We start from the raw sequence: 17,982 nt of genomic DNA on the forward strand, positions 1-17,982 counted from the left end.
CAGTACAAACTGCATAAAGATCTTACACCTGGTGAGGCTTATGTACTTACTAAGAAAATCATTGTCAAAACAGCAGGAAAATCCAGAAATAATAAGCTATATTTTTTTATAATGCACACAGCATGTTTTGTAAAATCTGGCAACACATCGGCTTTAAAATCATATAGACTTTATATATCCTATTATACAGCAAGAAACTTTCACCTCTAAAAACCAACCAACTTGTGGCTAAGACCATAGTTTGAGGAAAAGGCACATTTTTATGTCACATAACCCCTTTAAATGTCTTTAATGCGATGTTAGAAAACTGTCCTTACTCTAGAGGTATCTAGCATCATCACCCCAACATCACAGTACAATCGGATTCTGAGCCACCGGGCAAATGCTGGGCAATGTGGAAACAGAGATGACCTACAAAGATTATATACCATTAGTGCAACCTGAGCAGCCACACAGGGGCCCAAGAGGTATGAGGGCCACTACTACCTCCAAAGGAGGTGGGGAATTGTGCATTATGATGAGCTACTAGACTACAAAGGGCCCGTATACTGTCCTTGCACAGGGGCCCTCTTCTGTCTGTGTTCACCCCTACCAGACATCATTGATGCTATGAACCCAATTGTCTGACTTCAAGGTAGTTTTCAAATGATAAAGAACATTTGTGAATTCTTTCAATATTAAAGGGTTGTCCACCATTGGAGACAAATTTTTTTTCTCTATTCATTCATAAAGATGTCCGGCCTCAGAGTGACTGCAGACTTGTGAATCGTCATATTGCATACACCGTGCACTGTGAAGATTCACCGATGCTGGGCGGTCATGTGATTGCAAGTATGCCAATTGTATGCTTCCGGCCACAATCCGACTAGACGTGTCAGGCTGCACAAGTCTGGTCAGCATGTGACCACATGTATGCATATTTCCCGCCGCTGGTGCTGGGGAATCCTGCCATAACAAGCTAACTGACAACCTGTTGGTCAGTTTGTTCTGACGGTTGAATGTCTTCCAACTTTTCCCTGATTTTGCTTTATTTCAGCCATAAATTTCTCCATCTTGACATTTTTTCTCCGTGTCACACTACGTATTGTGATTGCTTGGAGGAATCTCAGTCCTTTCTCCATTATTCTCTCTTCTTTGGGTTTTTCGACAGGAAGCGACTTCGTATAAAGTGAGTCAGTTTTCCTTCACACAGGACTACAGCAGCCAAAGTCAGGGACAGACAGAGCGCTCCCACCAGGATGTGAGCCAGGCGAGAGGGCCAGCCCAGGTCACAACACAAGGTCGCCTGCCAAAAGAAGAATTTTCAGGCATTAAAGGGAAGGCAAGAGGCAACATAAAACTTCAGCAAAGCCTGACAAACTGAGACGGGTATTTTCTGGTATGGCAGGACAGGTGTATATTCTTCCATAGGAAAAAAATACAATACTAGACACAGTTCCATGTGCATATGTAACGCTATTTCTGGAAAATAAAAGCAGAGAACATATTCCGCATAGTGGGCATTTCTTGAAGTGTGACTGGGATAGGAGATTAGACTTAAGAGTTTCAAGACCTTGTTTTAAAAAAAAAAAAAGAAGAACAACCTTCCTATTCTGGGTAAAATGTTATGGAAGCAAAGAGGGAACTGTGCTCCCTATGGAGATGTATGTGTTGTTTGGACAGTTATCTTGCGTGGGATTGGGGGGTTATCAGTGACCACAGCCGAAACTGAACCCACTAGTATATTAGCTTGGATCCAACAGACCACCCATTGTAAGACTCCAGAATATTATTGAAATGTCTTGAGATGAGTGGCTTTATCCCTATATAGGAACATATACTGTACTATACTCTGTAACTACTCTCCCTCTAATCTCCAAATGGCTGTCATATACCGACCACCGAGCTCAGCCACTGCCTTCATCGACCAATTCTCCACCTGGCTCCTCCACTTTCTCTCTGCTGACATCCCCACCATAATCATAGGGGACTTCAACATCCCCATTGACACCCACCAGCAAGCAGCCTCCAAACTCCTGTCACTTACCTCATCCTTTGGACTTACTCAGTGGTCCTCAACAGCCACTCACACAGATGGACATACATTAGACCTCATCTTCACCCACCTCTGTCCCCTACCCAATCTCACAACCTCTCCCTTCCTCCTGTCTGACCACCATCTACTCACTTTCTCATCCTCATCCTTCTCACTTGCCCCCCATGTCCAGCCACTAGCACATCCTCGCAGAAACCTCACACACCTAGACACTCACAGACTCTCTTCTACCTCTGTCCTCCATATCTTCACTCCACAACACGGACCCTGCCAACGCTTTCTACAACGCCACCCTCACATCAGCCATAGACTCAGTCGCCCCTCTCATGCATGGCAAAGTGCGACAAATCAATAGACAACCCTGGCACAACAACCTCACCAAAAAACTTCGATAAGCATCCAGGGTCTTGGAGCGGCGTTGGAAGAAAACACGCCTGCCAGACGACTTCACTGCTTTCAAACAAGCTACACTTGCCTTCAAATAAGCCCTCACCTCTGCTAAACAGACCTATTTCACAAACCTTGTATCTTCATTATCCCACAACCCAAAACAACTGTTCAGCACATTTAACTCTCTCCTCTGCCCACCACTGCCACCTCCAACTCCACTCATCTCTGCTGGAGGACTTTGCCATCTACTTCAAAAACAAGATTGACCAAACAAGGCAAACCTTTACTGTTCCACCACCCCAACCACGCCACATACCAGACCTCTGTTCTTCCCTAATAAGCTCCCTCTCCAACATCACTGAAGGAGAGCTTACTCATCTCCTTTCAAAATCACACCTCACCACCTGTGCACTTGACCCCATCCCTTCCCACCTGCTCCCTAACCTCACTAACATGATCATTCCAGCCCTAACCCATCTCTTCAACCTATCCCTATTTTCTGGTACCTTCCCCTCTGCCTTGAACCATGCCACCATAACACCCATCCTCAAAAAAATCAAACCTTGACCCAACTGCTATGCCCAGCAATCACCCTATATCACTGCTTCTGTTTGCTTCCAAACTCCTTGAACAGCATGTCCATGCTCAACTTTCCTCCCACCTCTCATCTAACTCCCTCCTTGACATCCTCCAATCTGGCTTCCGCCCCCCACCATTCCACTGAAACTGCCCTGACCAAAATTACTAATGACTTACTCACAGCCAAAGCTAACAGACAGTTCTCTTTCCTCCTCCTTCTCAACCTGTCCTTTGCCTTCGACACAGTCGACCACTGCCTACTGCTACAGATTCTTTCTTCCCTTAGCATCAAAGACCTTGCCCTGTCCTGGATTGCCTCATACCTTTCTGACCGCATTCAGTGTTTCCCACTCCCACACTACCTCCTCTTCCCGCCCTCTATCTGTTGGAGTTCCCCAAGGCTCTGTCCTGGGGCTCCTACTTTTTTCCATCTATACTCTTGGCCTAGGACAACTCATAAAGTCCCATGGTGTCCAGTACCACCTGTATGCAGATGACACTCAGATCTACCTCTCTGGCCAAGACGTCACCTCTCTGCTGTCCAGAATCCCGGAGTGTCTATCAGCCATATCCTCCTTTTTCACCTCTCGCTTCCTAAAACTCAATGTAGAGAAAGCTGAACTCATTATCTTTCCTCCATCTCACGTATCTTCCCTACCTGATCTATCTATTATGGTAAACAACATCACGCTCTCTCCAGCACCAGAAATCCGCTGTCTCGGAGTAACTCTTGACTCTGCCCTATCCTGCAAACCACACATCCAAACTCTTACCACCTCCTGTCGCCTCCAACTCAAAAATAATTCCAGAATCCGTCCCTTCCTCAGCCCTCAATCTACTAAAATGCTTGTATATGCCCTCATTATCTCCTGCAACACTCTCCTCTGTGGCCTCCTTGCTAACTCTCTTGCACTACTCTAGTCTGTCCTCAACTCTGCTGCCAGAATAATCCACCTCTCTCCTCGCTACTCCCCTGTCTCTCCCCTCTGCAAATCCCTCCACTGGCTCCCAATTCACCAACGCATCCAGTTCAAACTACTAACACTGACCTACAAAGCCATCCACAACCTATCCCCCTCCCTATATCTCTGAAATAATCTCCCAATATCTTCCCTCACGTAATCTTCGATCCTCCCAAGACCTCCTACTCTCCTCCACACTTATTCATTCCTCACACAACTGCCTCCAAGATTTCTCCCGAATATCCCCTATCCTCTGGAATCGTCAATACGTCCGATTATCCACCACCCTCGGATCCTTCAAACGGAACCTGAAAACCCATCTTTTCAGGCAAGCTTACAGCCTGCAATAACCATTCTGCCGCCTCACCACCGCCTGAGCCGCCGCCTCAAAACCACCAGAGCTGCTGCACCCCCGACCTTCTGTCTCTTCCCCACTATCCCATAGAATGTAAGTCCGCAAGGACAGGGTCCTCTGCCCTCTGTACCAGTCTGTCATTGTAAATTTGTTTACTGTTAACGATATCTATAACTTTGTATGTAACCCCCCTTCTCATGTACAGCATCATGGAATTAATAATAATAATAATAATGTACACACAAATATATAAATATTAAAGAAAATATGCCGTGGTACCGTATTGGCCTATAGGCGAGTTCAATCTATTTTTAGAGATGTAGCAAGGTGTATTCCGGATGTTTGTGTATAAAGAAGTCAATGTAAAATGTATCCGATACATAAAACAGCCAGCAGATAATACTAACGTAACACGGTGCTGACCTCTCGCTGACGGGTGTGGAGGTTGGAGTAACGGCCCCCATACACATTAGATGATGACACGACTAAGAATGTATGTCTGCATTTCAAACACGTGTTCAGTTCAAAGCTTTCCCAATAGTAACAGCTTGGAAAAGTTGGGAAATTTTGCCACAAATCAGAATTGTGCCTAAATCTTGCGACTTTTGGCGCAGTGTTGGGGCGGAACGGGGGCACGGTGTGACGCCACAGCTCAACTAACTCGTGACGAACTGTTGTGTTCCCTATGCCAGAAATCTTGCTCCAGTACCTGACTGGAGTCAGATATTGGAGTAGTACATGGAGGCGCACATCACTCATCCAACATTTTATCTGATAATGTTCGCTCATCGCTAATTAGCATTCATCTAGATGCCTGGTCAGGGAGGATTCTGTGCAGCAATCATTTTACTGGAGGAAAGCTGGTTGTTCCTTTTGTATAGGACCCCATACACATTAGATTAAAACGGATTGGTGGTCGAATGAACATTCATCAATGGCCCAAAAAACATCTCAGATAGCATTGGCCAAGATTTTCTTTTTTTCAGACAATGATCCAGCCAAAACTCATCATGGTCTAAAAAAAAAGTCCAACATGTCCGACTTAGGCTGGTTTCACATTAGCGCTTTTTAAGCGCACGCACGGCCGGGGGTAGCTCCGCCCCTGAGCCGGCTCTCTGCCCGGCGTGCCCGCCCCTTGCTTGTAGCGCCGCCTCCTAGCGCACAGCGGCGCCAAAATCAAACTTTTCGGATTTTGGCGCGCACGGCGCACCGTCAAAAGTGCGCAGCGCAGGTCAAAGCGCAACTAGCGCACGGCCTGCGCACGATCTGTGCACCCTATGCTAAAGATAGGGTGCACCGATCGCAGGCGCTGCTGTGCGCTAGGAGGCGGCGCTACAAGCAAGGGGCGGGCACGCCGGGCAGAGAGCCGGCTCGGGGGCGGAGCTACCCCTGGCCGTGCGTGCGCTTAAAAAGCGCTAATGTGAAACCAGCCTTATGCTTTCAATAATAACGTAAGTTCAATGGTCGTCGATCAATCAAAACAAGCGATGATCCTTACATAAAGCAGCCAATCGTTCGTTATGGCTGAAATCATCCATTTTGGCCGACTTTAATTGTGTATGGTCACCATAAGGTTCTGGGTTGGATGTTATGGTCTGGTGTGTGAATATGACTTTGTAGACTGAAAAAGTGGTGTGCGTGGTCCTAAAAGTGGTATTATGACAGACTATGGGATCTAGATGTTCAGGTTTTGACTGTTGCGTCACAGATCATTAACACAATAAAACTTTAGTGGTTACCTCCGAATATCTGGTGATAGCAGCGCTTACTGCAAGCACACAAATTACTGCTGGAGACGGCAGAAGCCCAGAGAGCGGCCGGTGGGGGCTGCCGGTGTAATATCTCCTGATGTAATGTAGGCTGTGAGCGATCCGTAAGCCCATATTAAAGCAGTTAGCCAAGATCAATCCGACACTGCCGAGCCAAGTTGTCATGTAGTAGGAAAGGCAAAGGGAACTTAGCGAGAGCCCCAACATGATGTAGTTAAATCTGACATTGGGAAAAAAGAAAAAAAAGAATTTAGAATAGATCTATAAATGTCACTGTAATAATCGTAAACTTTTCAGAAATTAGTTCTTTTGAAGATGTATAAATCAGCATTAAGGCATAATAGTTTTTCCGAATAATAGACTCAGAAGACAATGAAATATTGATGTTGGTTCTTAAGGGCCTGTCACACTAAGCGATATCGCTAGCAATATCGCTATAACGTCACTGGTTTTTGTGACGTTATAGCGATATTGCTAGCGATATCGCTATGTGTGATACTTACCTCCGACCGCTCCCCCGCTGGTTATCGCTGATCGTGCGAGAACGTCCTGAGCCGTTTCTAGTCATCAGCTTCCTGCTGCGGCTTCCTGCTGTGACGACGAGCGTGGAGCCGGGCGGGAGGACGTCAGGATCGCCTTGTCTGACAGGTAAGTAGCGACCCCCGACCCCTGCGATGTCGCTGGTGAGATCTGCCTGTGTGGCAGCTCACTAGCGACCACTTAGCGATGTAGCAGCGATCCTGACCGCGTCATATTGCTGGTCGGGATCGCTGGTACATCGCTAAGTGTGACAGTACCTTTACACTATGTAACCCCCTTCCCTAGAAGAGAGGGTTTGTCTTCACTGGTGCATGGACCAGTGCACCATGGATAAAAACGATGTCCAAAATAATAATAATAAAAAAAAGGAGTGTTCCGGAACTGCCAGGAGTGTAACGATCAGGCCCATCAATGCCACAGTCCATTTCAGCCGGATGTCCATCCGAGGGCAATACATGCCACCAGCCAATCAGAGGCCCTCAGCTTCCCGTCATGGGTGGCGCAGCATAGCAGTGTCGAGTACGCTGATGTCAGCTGATGGGATTTGTGCCAGCTATGGAAGAGGACGCCACATCTCGTGGGAGAGGGGGAAGCTAAGACAAAATATTCCCTTTATAAATATTTTACGGAACAGTGGCAGAACAGGGAACATTATACCAGGAAGGGGACAGGAGAGAGGACATTATATCAGGAAGGGGCCAGGAGAGGGGACATTATCCCAGGATGGGGGATAATATAGCAGGAAGGGGCCAGGAGAGAGGACATCATATCAGGAAGGGGTCACTAGAGAGGGCATTATCCCAGGATGGGGGATATTATAGCAGAAAGGGGCCAGGAGTGAAGACATTATACCAGGAAGGGGTCAAGAGAGAGGACATTATTTGAGGATGGGGACATTATATCAGGAAGGAGCTAAGAGAGGGGACATTACACCAGGAATGGGCCAACATTTACAGGCTAGAGGTTATTTACAGGTTATAGAATGCTACAAAGGGACCATGCATCTAACCAACAAGCAGGTGGGGGCACAAGTTCAAATTTTGTGCCAGAGCTCAATCAGACTCCAGTTACATCACTGAGAACTGTGGCAATTCTGTCCACATGTCTGGTATTGCAGCTCATCTCTATTCCTCTGTGACAATAAAGTGCAAGACTAGCAGACTCGCTATGTTATCATGGACATCCTCTATAAATCATCTTCTAGACTGAATATAGATTAATCCAGTGGCGTAACTACAAAGTTATGTGCCCCGGTGCGAACTTTCAAATGGGGCCCCCCCATGCCAAAATACACGCACACCTCCGCTCAGTAACACCTCGTACACACGCGGCTCCGCTCCACACACCTCGTATACACGCGGCTCCACTCCGCACACCATGTACACACGCAGCTCCGCTCCGCACACCTCGTACACATGCGGCTCCGCTCCGTACACCTCATACACACGCGGCTCTGCTACATCCACCCTGTAAACCCCTCCTGACCCCACACATAAACTTACCTCATCCAGCACCATGACAACCAGCACCGCAGAGTCCTGCATACACTGAGGCCCCGATCATGTGACCCCTGACTACTCCCCTCCTGTGACCTCATTACAGGTCCTGTGCGCAGCCATCGCACACAGACACTCAAAGCAAGGAGCTGCACAGCCAATGAGAGGCTGCAGCTCCACGATCGGGCCCCGTCGCAGCTGCGACCATGGTAGTCCCGCCCCTGGATTAACCCCTTAGTGACAGAGCCAATTTGCAGCCTAATGACCAGGCCAATTTTTACAATTCTGACCACTGTCGCTTTATGAGGTTATAACTCTGGAACGCTTTAACGGATCCTGCTCATTCTGAGACTGTTTGTTTTTTTGTGACATATTTTACTTCATGCTAGTGGTAACATTTCTTCGATATGACTTGCGTTTATTTATGAAAAATATGGAAATATGGTGAAAATCTTTAAAATTTTGCAATTTTCAAACTTTTAATTTTTATGCCCTTAAATCAGAGAGATGTGTCTCAAAAAATACTTATGGTAATAAATAACATTTCCCACCTGTCTGCTTTACATCAGCACAATTTTGGAACCAAAATTATTTTTTTGTTATGAGGGTTAAAAGTTGATCAGCGATTTCTCATTTTTACAACAAAATTTACAAAACCATTTTTTTTTAGGGACCACCTGACATTTGACGTCACTTTGAGAGGTCAATATGACAGAAAATACCCATAAGTGATACCATTCTAAAAACTGCACCCCTCAAGGTGGGCAAAACCACATTCAAGAAGTTTATTGACCCTTTACATGCTTCACAGGAACGCAAACAATGTGGAAGGAAAAAAAATTAACATTTAACTTTTTTTTTTTTAAAAGCATTTTACTTCAGAACCAATTTTTATTTTCACAACAGTAAAAACAGAAAATGAACCACAAAATTTGTTGTGCAATTTCTCCTGAATACGCCGATACCCCATATATGGGGGAAAACCACTGTTTGGGCGCACGGCAGGGCTTGGAACGGAAGGAGCACCGTTTCACTTTTTCAATGCAGAATTGGCTGGAATTGTTTCACGCTTACCCTTATCTGCAGGAGGATAGCGTGACCGGTCCCGGCGTTGGTGTAGAAACTCAGACCATGGGGCTGTCAAAGGGGCCCGTGCAGGAACACAGTTTGGGAGGTTGCAGGACCTGTGGAAGGGGCGGAGCGCTTGCAGAAGCGCTCAGAGACTGCAGGACCTAGCACCACGTGACCTGCGATGTCAGAGGGGGTGGAGCTTATCGCAGGGACGCTGAGGTGACGGGCAGGGGGCTCAGAGAGCCAAGGGTTTATACAGTAGCGATGGTCGGGCAATCCAGAAGTCATACACAGGAGGAGCAATGCGGTACAGAATTGTCATGATCCAGGCGTGGATCTGTCAGATTAAATGGACAAAGTGAACCTTTTTTTCCCTTTGGCTTGGTGCCTCCAAAATGAACATATATTGCCAATACCAGCGGTGCGTTTGTCATTAACCTGAAGTGTCGGGTAGTGGTGGGGTGAACTCAGGATCTGGGCGTCCCTGCTGTAGGTGTTTCCCTAATGAGGAGTGGTCTTGAGGGTCCAGAGGCCCCTCATTAAGGAGGGGGTACTGTCATGATCCAGGCGTGGATCTGTCAGATTAAATGGACAAAGTGAACTTTTTTCCTTTGGCAAGGTGACGTGATTGCCCCCGGTGGCCATTGGAATTATCACACGTGGTGTCATTCATTCTGAGTTGCCCCGGTGGTGGTTGGAGGCATCGCACGATAGTTTAGGTTTAATGTGCACGTAATTAGTATTCAGTTGTGACGCTCTATAAAAGAGGGTCAGCTGGGTTTAATCACTGCTGTTGATATTGTGTTCATTTGGGAAGGATGCCTGGGTGAAGAGGGAGCTGAACATGAGTCCTGCGCAGTCAGCCAGAGGGGACGAGTGGCAGCTAATGGTGTCTGCAGCAATTGCTGGCATGGTGTGGAGGAGTCGCAGTTTATGGTGTCGGCGGGAAGTGCGTGCATGGCTTGGTGGAGTGGCGACTATGGAGAGAGTTGCACTAGGCATGCTCGACTTGGTTGCTGAGACCTGGACTTAAGCATGCTTAAATTCTTGGCAGAGGCTGACTCATCTTTGGGACTCTGATACTGGACTGCTGCAACTGGTGATGGACTCTGCTCCAAGGCTGCACTATGGTGAAGGATCCGGGATGGTGATAGATCCGGGTGGAGGAGAAGATGCACGCAGGTGGTGGGCTTTGTTGCTAGGAGCGTATGCAACAGAGCAAAGCTAAGTGGTGTTTCCCCTGTATTGTCTTCTTTCCTCATGTGTGTTGTTAGTGCAGTGGTGGGATTAGTTTTCCGCACCGACCAATTCCCTAGTGGAGGGTTTAGGTCAGGGCGAGCTAGGGTTTTTAGGTTCCTGTTGTGCGCCCGGATCGGAACCGACATAGGGAACGTTAGGAGTGCAGGGACACTGGCTCAGGGGAGTTCAGGAGGTCTCCACTTCCTTATTCCCTATTGCAGGGCCCACCATTGTTAATGTTACCCAGGTTCCCCCTTTTATTATTTAAATTCACCTTACTGGAGGCGGGGTTTCCAGTCTACTGCATTTATAATGTGTAATACGTATCCAGCTGCACGTTTTATTATTTAAATTCGCCCCACTGGAGGCGCTGTATCCTGGGTCACGTGTGTTATGGGTTCGCCTTGCGGAAACCGCTGCGTCCAGACACACGCTGACCGTGACAAGAATCAGGCAGAACAAGAATGGTCAGGGAAGCAGGAGGTCAGGCACGGGTCGGTCTGCACGGTACAAAATCAGAAAGTCAGAGGGTAGTCTAGGGAAGCCAAAGGTCAGAACACGGGTCGAGCAGGACGGTACCAAATCAGAAAGCCAAGAGACAAAAACCAGAAACCAGACCAAGTCATACACACCACAGACACGGAAACAGGCGAGAGGCACTTAGCAAAGACAGGGTCGGACACACTCAAGTATGAAGTATAAACGACAGGGAAGGTTGCTCGCCTGTGGCCATAAATACCCTCTATGAGGCCAAAGAGAGGCTCTAACCATTAACCCTTCGCTTGTGAGACCAAAATTCCAGATACCATGACAAATTGAGATCGGATGCCATGTTGCATTTGGAGAGCCCCTGATGTGCCTAAACAGTGGAAACCCTCAACAAGTGACCCCATTTTGGAAACTAGACCGTTTAAAGAACTTATCTAGATGTGTGTTGAGCACTTTGAACCTCCAAGTGCTTCACAGAAGTTTATAACGTAGAGCCGTGAAAATAAAAAAATCATATTTTTCCCACAAAAATGATCTTTTCGCCCCCAAATTTTTATTTTTACAAGGGTAACATGAAAAAGTAGACCGCCAAAGTTGTTGTGCAATTTGTCCTGAGTACACTGATACCCCATATGTGGGGGGGGGGAACCACTGTCTGAGCGCATAGCAGAGCTCGGAAGAGGAGCACTATTTTGGAATACAGACGTTGATGGAATGTTCTGCGGGCGTCATGTTGCTTTTGCAGAGCCCCTGATGTGCCTAAACAGTAGAAACCCCCCACAAGTTAACCAGTTTTGGAAACTAGACCCCCCAAGGAGCTTATCTAGATGTGTGGTGTGCACGTTGAACCCCCAAGTGCTTCACAGAAGTTTATAACGCAGAGCCGTGAAAACAAAAAATCTTTTTTTTTCCAGAAAAATGATTTTTTTAGCCCCCATTTTTTTTTTTATTTTCCCAAGGGTAACAGGAGAAATTAGACCCCCAAAATTGGTGTGCAATTTGTCCTGAGTACGCTGATGCCCATATGTTGGGGTAAACCACTGTTTGAGCACACGTCTGAGCTCGGAAGGGAGAGAGCACCATTTGACTTTTTGAATGCAAAACTGGCTGGAATCAATGGTGGCGCCATGTTGCGTTTGGAGATGCCCTGATATGCCTAAATAGTGGAAACCCCTCAATTCTAGCCCCAACCCTGACCCCAACACACCCCTAATCCCAACCCTAATTCTAACCCTAACGGAAAAATAAAAATAAATATTTTTTTAATTTTATTATTTCTCCCTACCTATGTGGGTGATAAACGGGGGGTTTATTTACCTTTTTTTATTTTGATTACTGTGATAGAGCTTATCACAGTGATCAAAATGTACCTGTAATGAATTAATGAATGAATCTGCCGGCAGATTCGGCGGGCGCACTGCTCCCGCCATTTTGAAAGATGGCGGCGCCCATAGAGGAGGAAGTCTTCCAGGTTCTCTTCAGAAGTCCATCTGCCTTTCGATTCATAGGCTACTTTAGGCTGGAGGAGTCCTCAAATGGGATAGTTCTTTTCGCTACTTTGGCAGCGATCCGGAAGTACAGGGAGACGTCACCGGAAGTGGGGATCTCCTGCTGGAGCGCACGCCGCCCACGGAGAGGAGTCGGCCGAGGATCGTTCCAGGCTGCCACATGCTGGGGGCAGCCTGTGAAAGCTGGCCGCGGCCCGGAAACCGGGGGGACGTGGATGGAAGTGCCTGCTGGGACGCTCGCCGCCTACGCCAGGGAGGATTTGGAGGCAGCGCGTCCTGAGCAGAGAGCCCCCAGGTAGGGGGAAGCGGCTCGAACCCCAGGAGCAGCGCTACACTGGGGTAAGCTGAGGGACCCCTTGGCGGCAGGAAGGTAAAGGCTGGGCCCCCCGCTCATAGCTGTTCTGCCCGGTCTGGTCAGGGATAAAAGCTCTCTCGTCGTTCCTATCCTCCGTGGGACAGGAAAAAACACTAAAGGGGAGGGTCCTTTTAACCTCTCGTTGTTTCCTGTCCCAAGGAGGATAAGGTCGTCCTCAATGGTGCTGTCAGGTGGTGAACTGGAAATGAATTCTGTGGAGTCACAACTAACCATTTCAACAAGTTTGTGATATTTCTTCCCTCCTAAATGCTCCAGAATTACCTGTGAGCGGTGTTCTAGAAAAGTGGAAATACTTCGGGAACACAGGTACTCAGCTGTGAAACGGTCAACCACATAAAGTTACAGAGCGGGGTCATTGAGTGCATACATTTCCCAACATTTTGCTGACTCCGTAACTGCAGAGCTGCAAACCTCCGCCTAAGGTCAAGCACAAGTACAGTGTTTCCATGGCCAAAGAGCTGCATCACCAATGAATCTTCTGATGGAGCCGTGTAATGTGTGTGGTCGTTGGAGCAGTGGGAACTTGTGGAATGATGAATCTGCTTCTCTAGCTGGCATCTGACGGATGGCTGAGTAGCAGTTTGGAGAACGCCAGGGGAACGTTACCCACCTACATTGTGCCAGCTGTAAAGTTTGGAAGAGGGGACAATGCCAAGAGGTTATTTTTCATAGGTCGGCCTCCGCCTCTTAGCTCCATTGAAGGGAAATCTTAATGCTTCAACATATAAGACATTTATGACAATTGTAACTTAACGTTGTGGGAACAGTCTGGGGAAGGCACATTTCTGTGGCCCATGACTTTTACCAGTGCATAAAGCAAGGTCCATGAAAACATGGTTGGGTAACTTTGGTTTGGAAGAACAAGACCTCAACCCCAACCAACACCTTTGGGAAGAGCTAGAATGGAGATTGTGATAAAGCCCCGCCACATGTACCATTTCTTATTAAATAAAAAAAGAGAGAAACCAGCGCTGCCTAAGATTAGAACGCAATACATAAAGTGCATACGGTATATACATATTAATTTCTAACTGTACTTTAAAATGAGACATTTAGAAAATAATTGATCAATTTTTTGAGCCACCACGCCACGTCAAGGCATTCTCATATGGGGCAGTCCTACTCTACGTTGTTAATATTCAATGTGCCATTACGGCCTCCTAAATAAATTAAAAGCAAGACTGCATAAAATGCAAGATGTACCTGAAGCGTCTCAGAATCGCTCCCATGACGCCAGAAAGGGCAAGCGCAGATAAAGGCTGACCAGGTCCGGACATTGACATATCAGGTCTAACCTTCGCACTGCCAAACCAGCAATCACAGATGAAGGGTGAAACAGGCCCATATACAGGTGCAAAGATCAAATAGAGCCTGGGGCAGGGCAGGGCTGCTGTGTGTGCACAGCAACCTAGATCAATCACAAAAAAGACAGAAAGAATGGCGTGCATAACCCAGCGCGCATGGCAAACTGTGGTGGTCCCCCTTTTTTATTTATTTATTATTAGTGTGACTTCCTAAAGACCAGTCGGCTAGAATCTCAAATGAGGCTATGTGGGAATAGGATATGTCCACTGTGTCGTTTCCTCAACGGAAATCCACTGCAAAAATTTGATCTTGATGCAGAAATTTTTCAGATTTTCCCACAATTGGCGCTTTGCATGGCAATAATGAAATTGGCAGCGTTGGTCAATTAACATCACATATTCTCTCCATAGTGTGTGCATGTGATTATGTAAAGTCTCACCGTGCTGCCACAGTAATATGCAACAGACCATACAAGTTGTGATCACATACCCTTACAATAACCGTGCCATGTGTACAGACATCTACGGTCACTCACCTGTCTACCTCCTCTTTACTCATGGAAGCAAAGGTAAAACACTCGGTTACGCCATTGACAGCCAGCAAGAGCGCATAGAGACAGTAGAAGTGCAGGAGCACAGGACCTGGAATACACAGATCTAGAGATATTTGTATATGCACAGAATTCATCTACATTCAACTTGTGATCATTATTCCTACTGGACACTCGAAAAATCGAAGTGACCACAAAGAAAGCAGAAAAGTGGTGTAATGGCTGAACTGCAAGAAGAGAGAGAGAAGCCAATGACTGCTCCATGTCACCTCTTTCTTCTTAGAGGGGTTGTTCACGACTTTTAGAGTGATTGCCTATCCTTAGGAAAGGTCATCAATATCAGATTGATGGGGGTGTGACACCCGGCACCTCAGCCAATCAGCCATTTCCGATATCAGTTGTGGAGCTGCACAACACAGCTCCACCAACTGTACCGTAGTCGAATAAATAGGGGAGGGTGTGCCCCGCTATGGACACCATACAGCTGACTGAGTGTTGCCCTTTCCTTTACAACTCATCACATCCAGCTACTGACACTGATACCAGCTGATCGGCGGGGTGCCAGGTGTAACTCCCCCAACAATCTGATATTGATGCCCATTCCTAAGAGTAGGTCATCAATATAAAAGTAGTGGACAACTTCATGAAAGGAGATGTCAGTAAGAAAGAAACAAAAACAGGAATCTAAAGGCCCCTTTACATTTAGCGATGCACCATCGATCCGACCAGGTCAGGATCGCTGGTGCATCGCTAAATGATCGCTAGTGAGCTGTCACACAGGCAGACCTCACAGCGATGCAGCAGCGATGCAGCAGCGACGCAGCGCACAATACTCACCTTTCACACACAGCGATCCTGACGTCCTCCCGTCCGCCTCCACACGTCGCTCGTAATCACAGCAGGAAGCCCAGCAGGAAGCTGACGAGAAATGGAGCCGGACTTTCTCGCGCGATCAGCGATGGACAGCGGGGGAGCTGGTCGGAAGTAAGTATGACACATAGCGATATCGCTATAACGTCACAAAATCAGTGACGTTATAGCGATATCGCTAGTGATATCGCTATGTGTAAAACCCCCTTAAGTGTCACTTTAATTACATGTCATTTACATGCTAAATTTTTCTCTAGTCACATCTAAAGCTGCAGTCAAACATTTGCTAGCCACTTGTGGAAACAGAAGGAGGTTGATCTTTATCCCATGAGACCCGGTAGCTTGGCGTCGGCTGTAATGACCCAACACTCCGGCTCCTGACGGAACCCAAGGTCATACTATCTTCTGATCTGTCTCAGTTCTGTACTTTAAATTCAGCTTTGGTTGTGATAAGGGAAGAAAACATAAGCATGGTGCAAAGTCACATGTTGGAAAAGTGATTTTTTGACACTTACTGATATATAGTACAGGTTTGTCTCCAGCTTGTGAGTGCAGCGTCAATGACTTCCTGGTCCTCAAAATTATCACCGATGCAGAAGTACGTGACCAGACCTGTCAATCAACCGCCTCCTATCGAAAATCAGTTTTTCTTTGTGCAGGTTATTTTTTTTTTCCAATTGGAGAAGATTTATGTACAGCTCTGATCACATTAGCAGTGGCAATTTTGAGAACAAGTCTGGTTCTTTCAGAGCTGAAATCAGATGATTTGCAGTCCTCAGAAGGTTGGTCTTTACAGAAAACCCTATCCAGATACCCGAACACGGTCATCACTGCTACAATGAAGTGGTTAGGAGCTTCTCCGTCCAGAACAGTGTGCACGGATTCCATTAACAACCCGCAGAATATTTAGAGTGCAGCTCCGGAGTGTTATACAAGCCGTAACTTAGAAATCATCCCTCAAGCTCATAGACTTGGGAAGGGATAACCCCTCAATCGCACACAGTTTTATGACACATGACCACTTGCCATCCTTGCCAGAGCCGCCACTAAGCAGGGATCCACCATAAATATCCAATGCCAGCTGCGAGTAGGCATATCCGAAGGTAATGATAACCAGACCAATCAACGTCACCAGCTTCAGGAGAGACTCCAATACTTCAGATGCGGCAGCCATCTCCTCCTTTTGCCATGATATAAGAGGATAAATGGATGTTTTACCAGCACAAGGCGACTTTTCAGCATTATTTTAGACAATATCACTTACCTTCCTTTGATTTTTTACAGTTTTTCCTCTTTCTAACACCTTAGAGAAATAAACATAGAAGCTTTCCTCTATAGGTAAGAAGACAAACCGCGCCACCAGAGATCCCAAGTTATTCACTATGTCGTACACGCCTGGGAAAAGATAAAAGTCACAAGACATCAATGCAGCTTATTAAAAAGGTTTTAAATAAAGTGCCCAAAATTTCAAAATAATAAGAATCTATACATTTACTGTACATAAAAAATATTCACATTCACCCATTAGTTCTACCTGTGCATTTAGATGGGTGGAGAATGGATGAACGGCTGAAGACAAGAATGTCGGAGATCTCTCAAAGAACGAGCAGAACGCTTGTTTCCCGGTGGATGGATCTTTTCTATTGGCATAAATATCATAGTAATCAACAGCACATTGGCCCTTGTAAACAGGAGATGCGCTGCCGAGAACAATGTTGGACAGGGACGTAACGATTTGGTTCTGTTCCCAGTAGTTTTGGTGGCCTGTGTAAATAGGTAAGTCAACGATTGCTGATCAGCTTGCTTGTAGTTGATTGTTGCTCGTTAAAGGACCAAAATCAACCCAGTTATAAGCACCATAAAGCCACTGAGAAAATCTTATCAGGTACAACACTTAATGAGGGGGTGATCAGCTACATGGCCTGGAGACCCACTCTGGCTGACTTGGAGGCTATTGAGATAAATGGCCATTGTCGTTGGTCAAGGTTGGAACCAGTCTACAAGAACTGGAGCCTCCATCTATGATATTCTTATTCCGTATGGGAAAGGGTCTTCTCATGAAGTCCACCTATTTAAACACTAATTCTACATCAGTGGTCACCAAGCTGAAATGTCCTACAGGCTTCATGTTTTGCTTAACTAAATTAGTTCCTGTAAGGTTCCATATGATATAAGGCCACCAGGCCAGTCCTCCGTAGTCATATCTCATCCGAAAGCAGAATGGGACAGATTTACTAATCCAACCGAGCCAGAGTTCTGCCCATGCCATTCTCCACAGTTAGCGTTCTGGATACATTTGTGGGGGCATGGCTTGAGAAAATGGGCAAGGCCTGGCTGCAAAGTGGCCATTGCTAAAGTTATGCCACCATGCAGAAAAATGTTAATGCAAAAAAAACCCAACAAAAAAAAAACCGGATTGAAAGTACATGTTGTTAAATGCTAATTAAA

General features: G+C 46.5%; 1 protein-coding gene across 1 annotated transcript in view; it reads right to left on the reverse strand.

Moving 5' to 3' along the window:
• Positions 1-1,120: 1,120 nt before the first annotated feature.
• The window catches only part of LOC141088328 (man(5)GlcNAc(2)-PP-dolichol translocation protein RFT1-like), a 382,865-nt gene continuing 366,003 nt past the window's right edge, over positions 1,121-17,982 (reverse strand). The window contains exons 9-13 of the mRNA XM_073574376.1: positions 16,799-16,929; positions 16,570-16,714; positions 14,650-14,755; positions 6,061-6,310; positions 1,121-1,285 (exon numbers count right to left, since the gene is read on the reverse strand). Coding sequence (XP_073430477.1) covers positions 1,121-1,285; positions 6,061-6,310; positions 14,650-14,755; positions 16,570-16,714; positions 16,799-16,929 — 797 coding nt within the window. The remainder of the gene's footprint in view (positions 1,286-6,060; positions 6,311-14,649; positions 14,756-16,569; positions 16,715-16,798; positions 16,930-17,982) is intronic.

The sequence above is a fragment of the Dendrobates tinctorius genome, unplaced genomic scaffold, assembly GCF_039654945.1.
Source record: "Dendrobates tinctorius isolate UK_male_01 unplaced genomic scaffold, ASM3965494v1 ptg000038l, whole genome shotgun sequence".
Classification (NCBI taxonomy): Eukaryota; Metazoa; Chordata; class Amphibia; order Anura; family Dendrobatidae; genus Dendrobates; species Dendrobates tinctorius.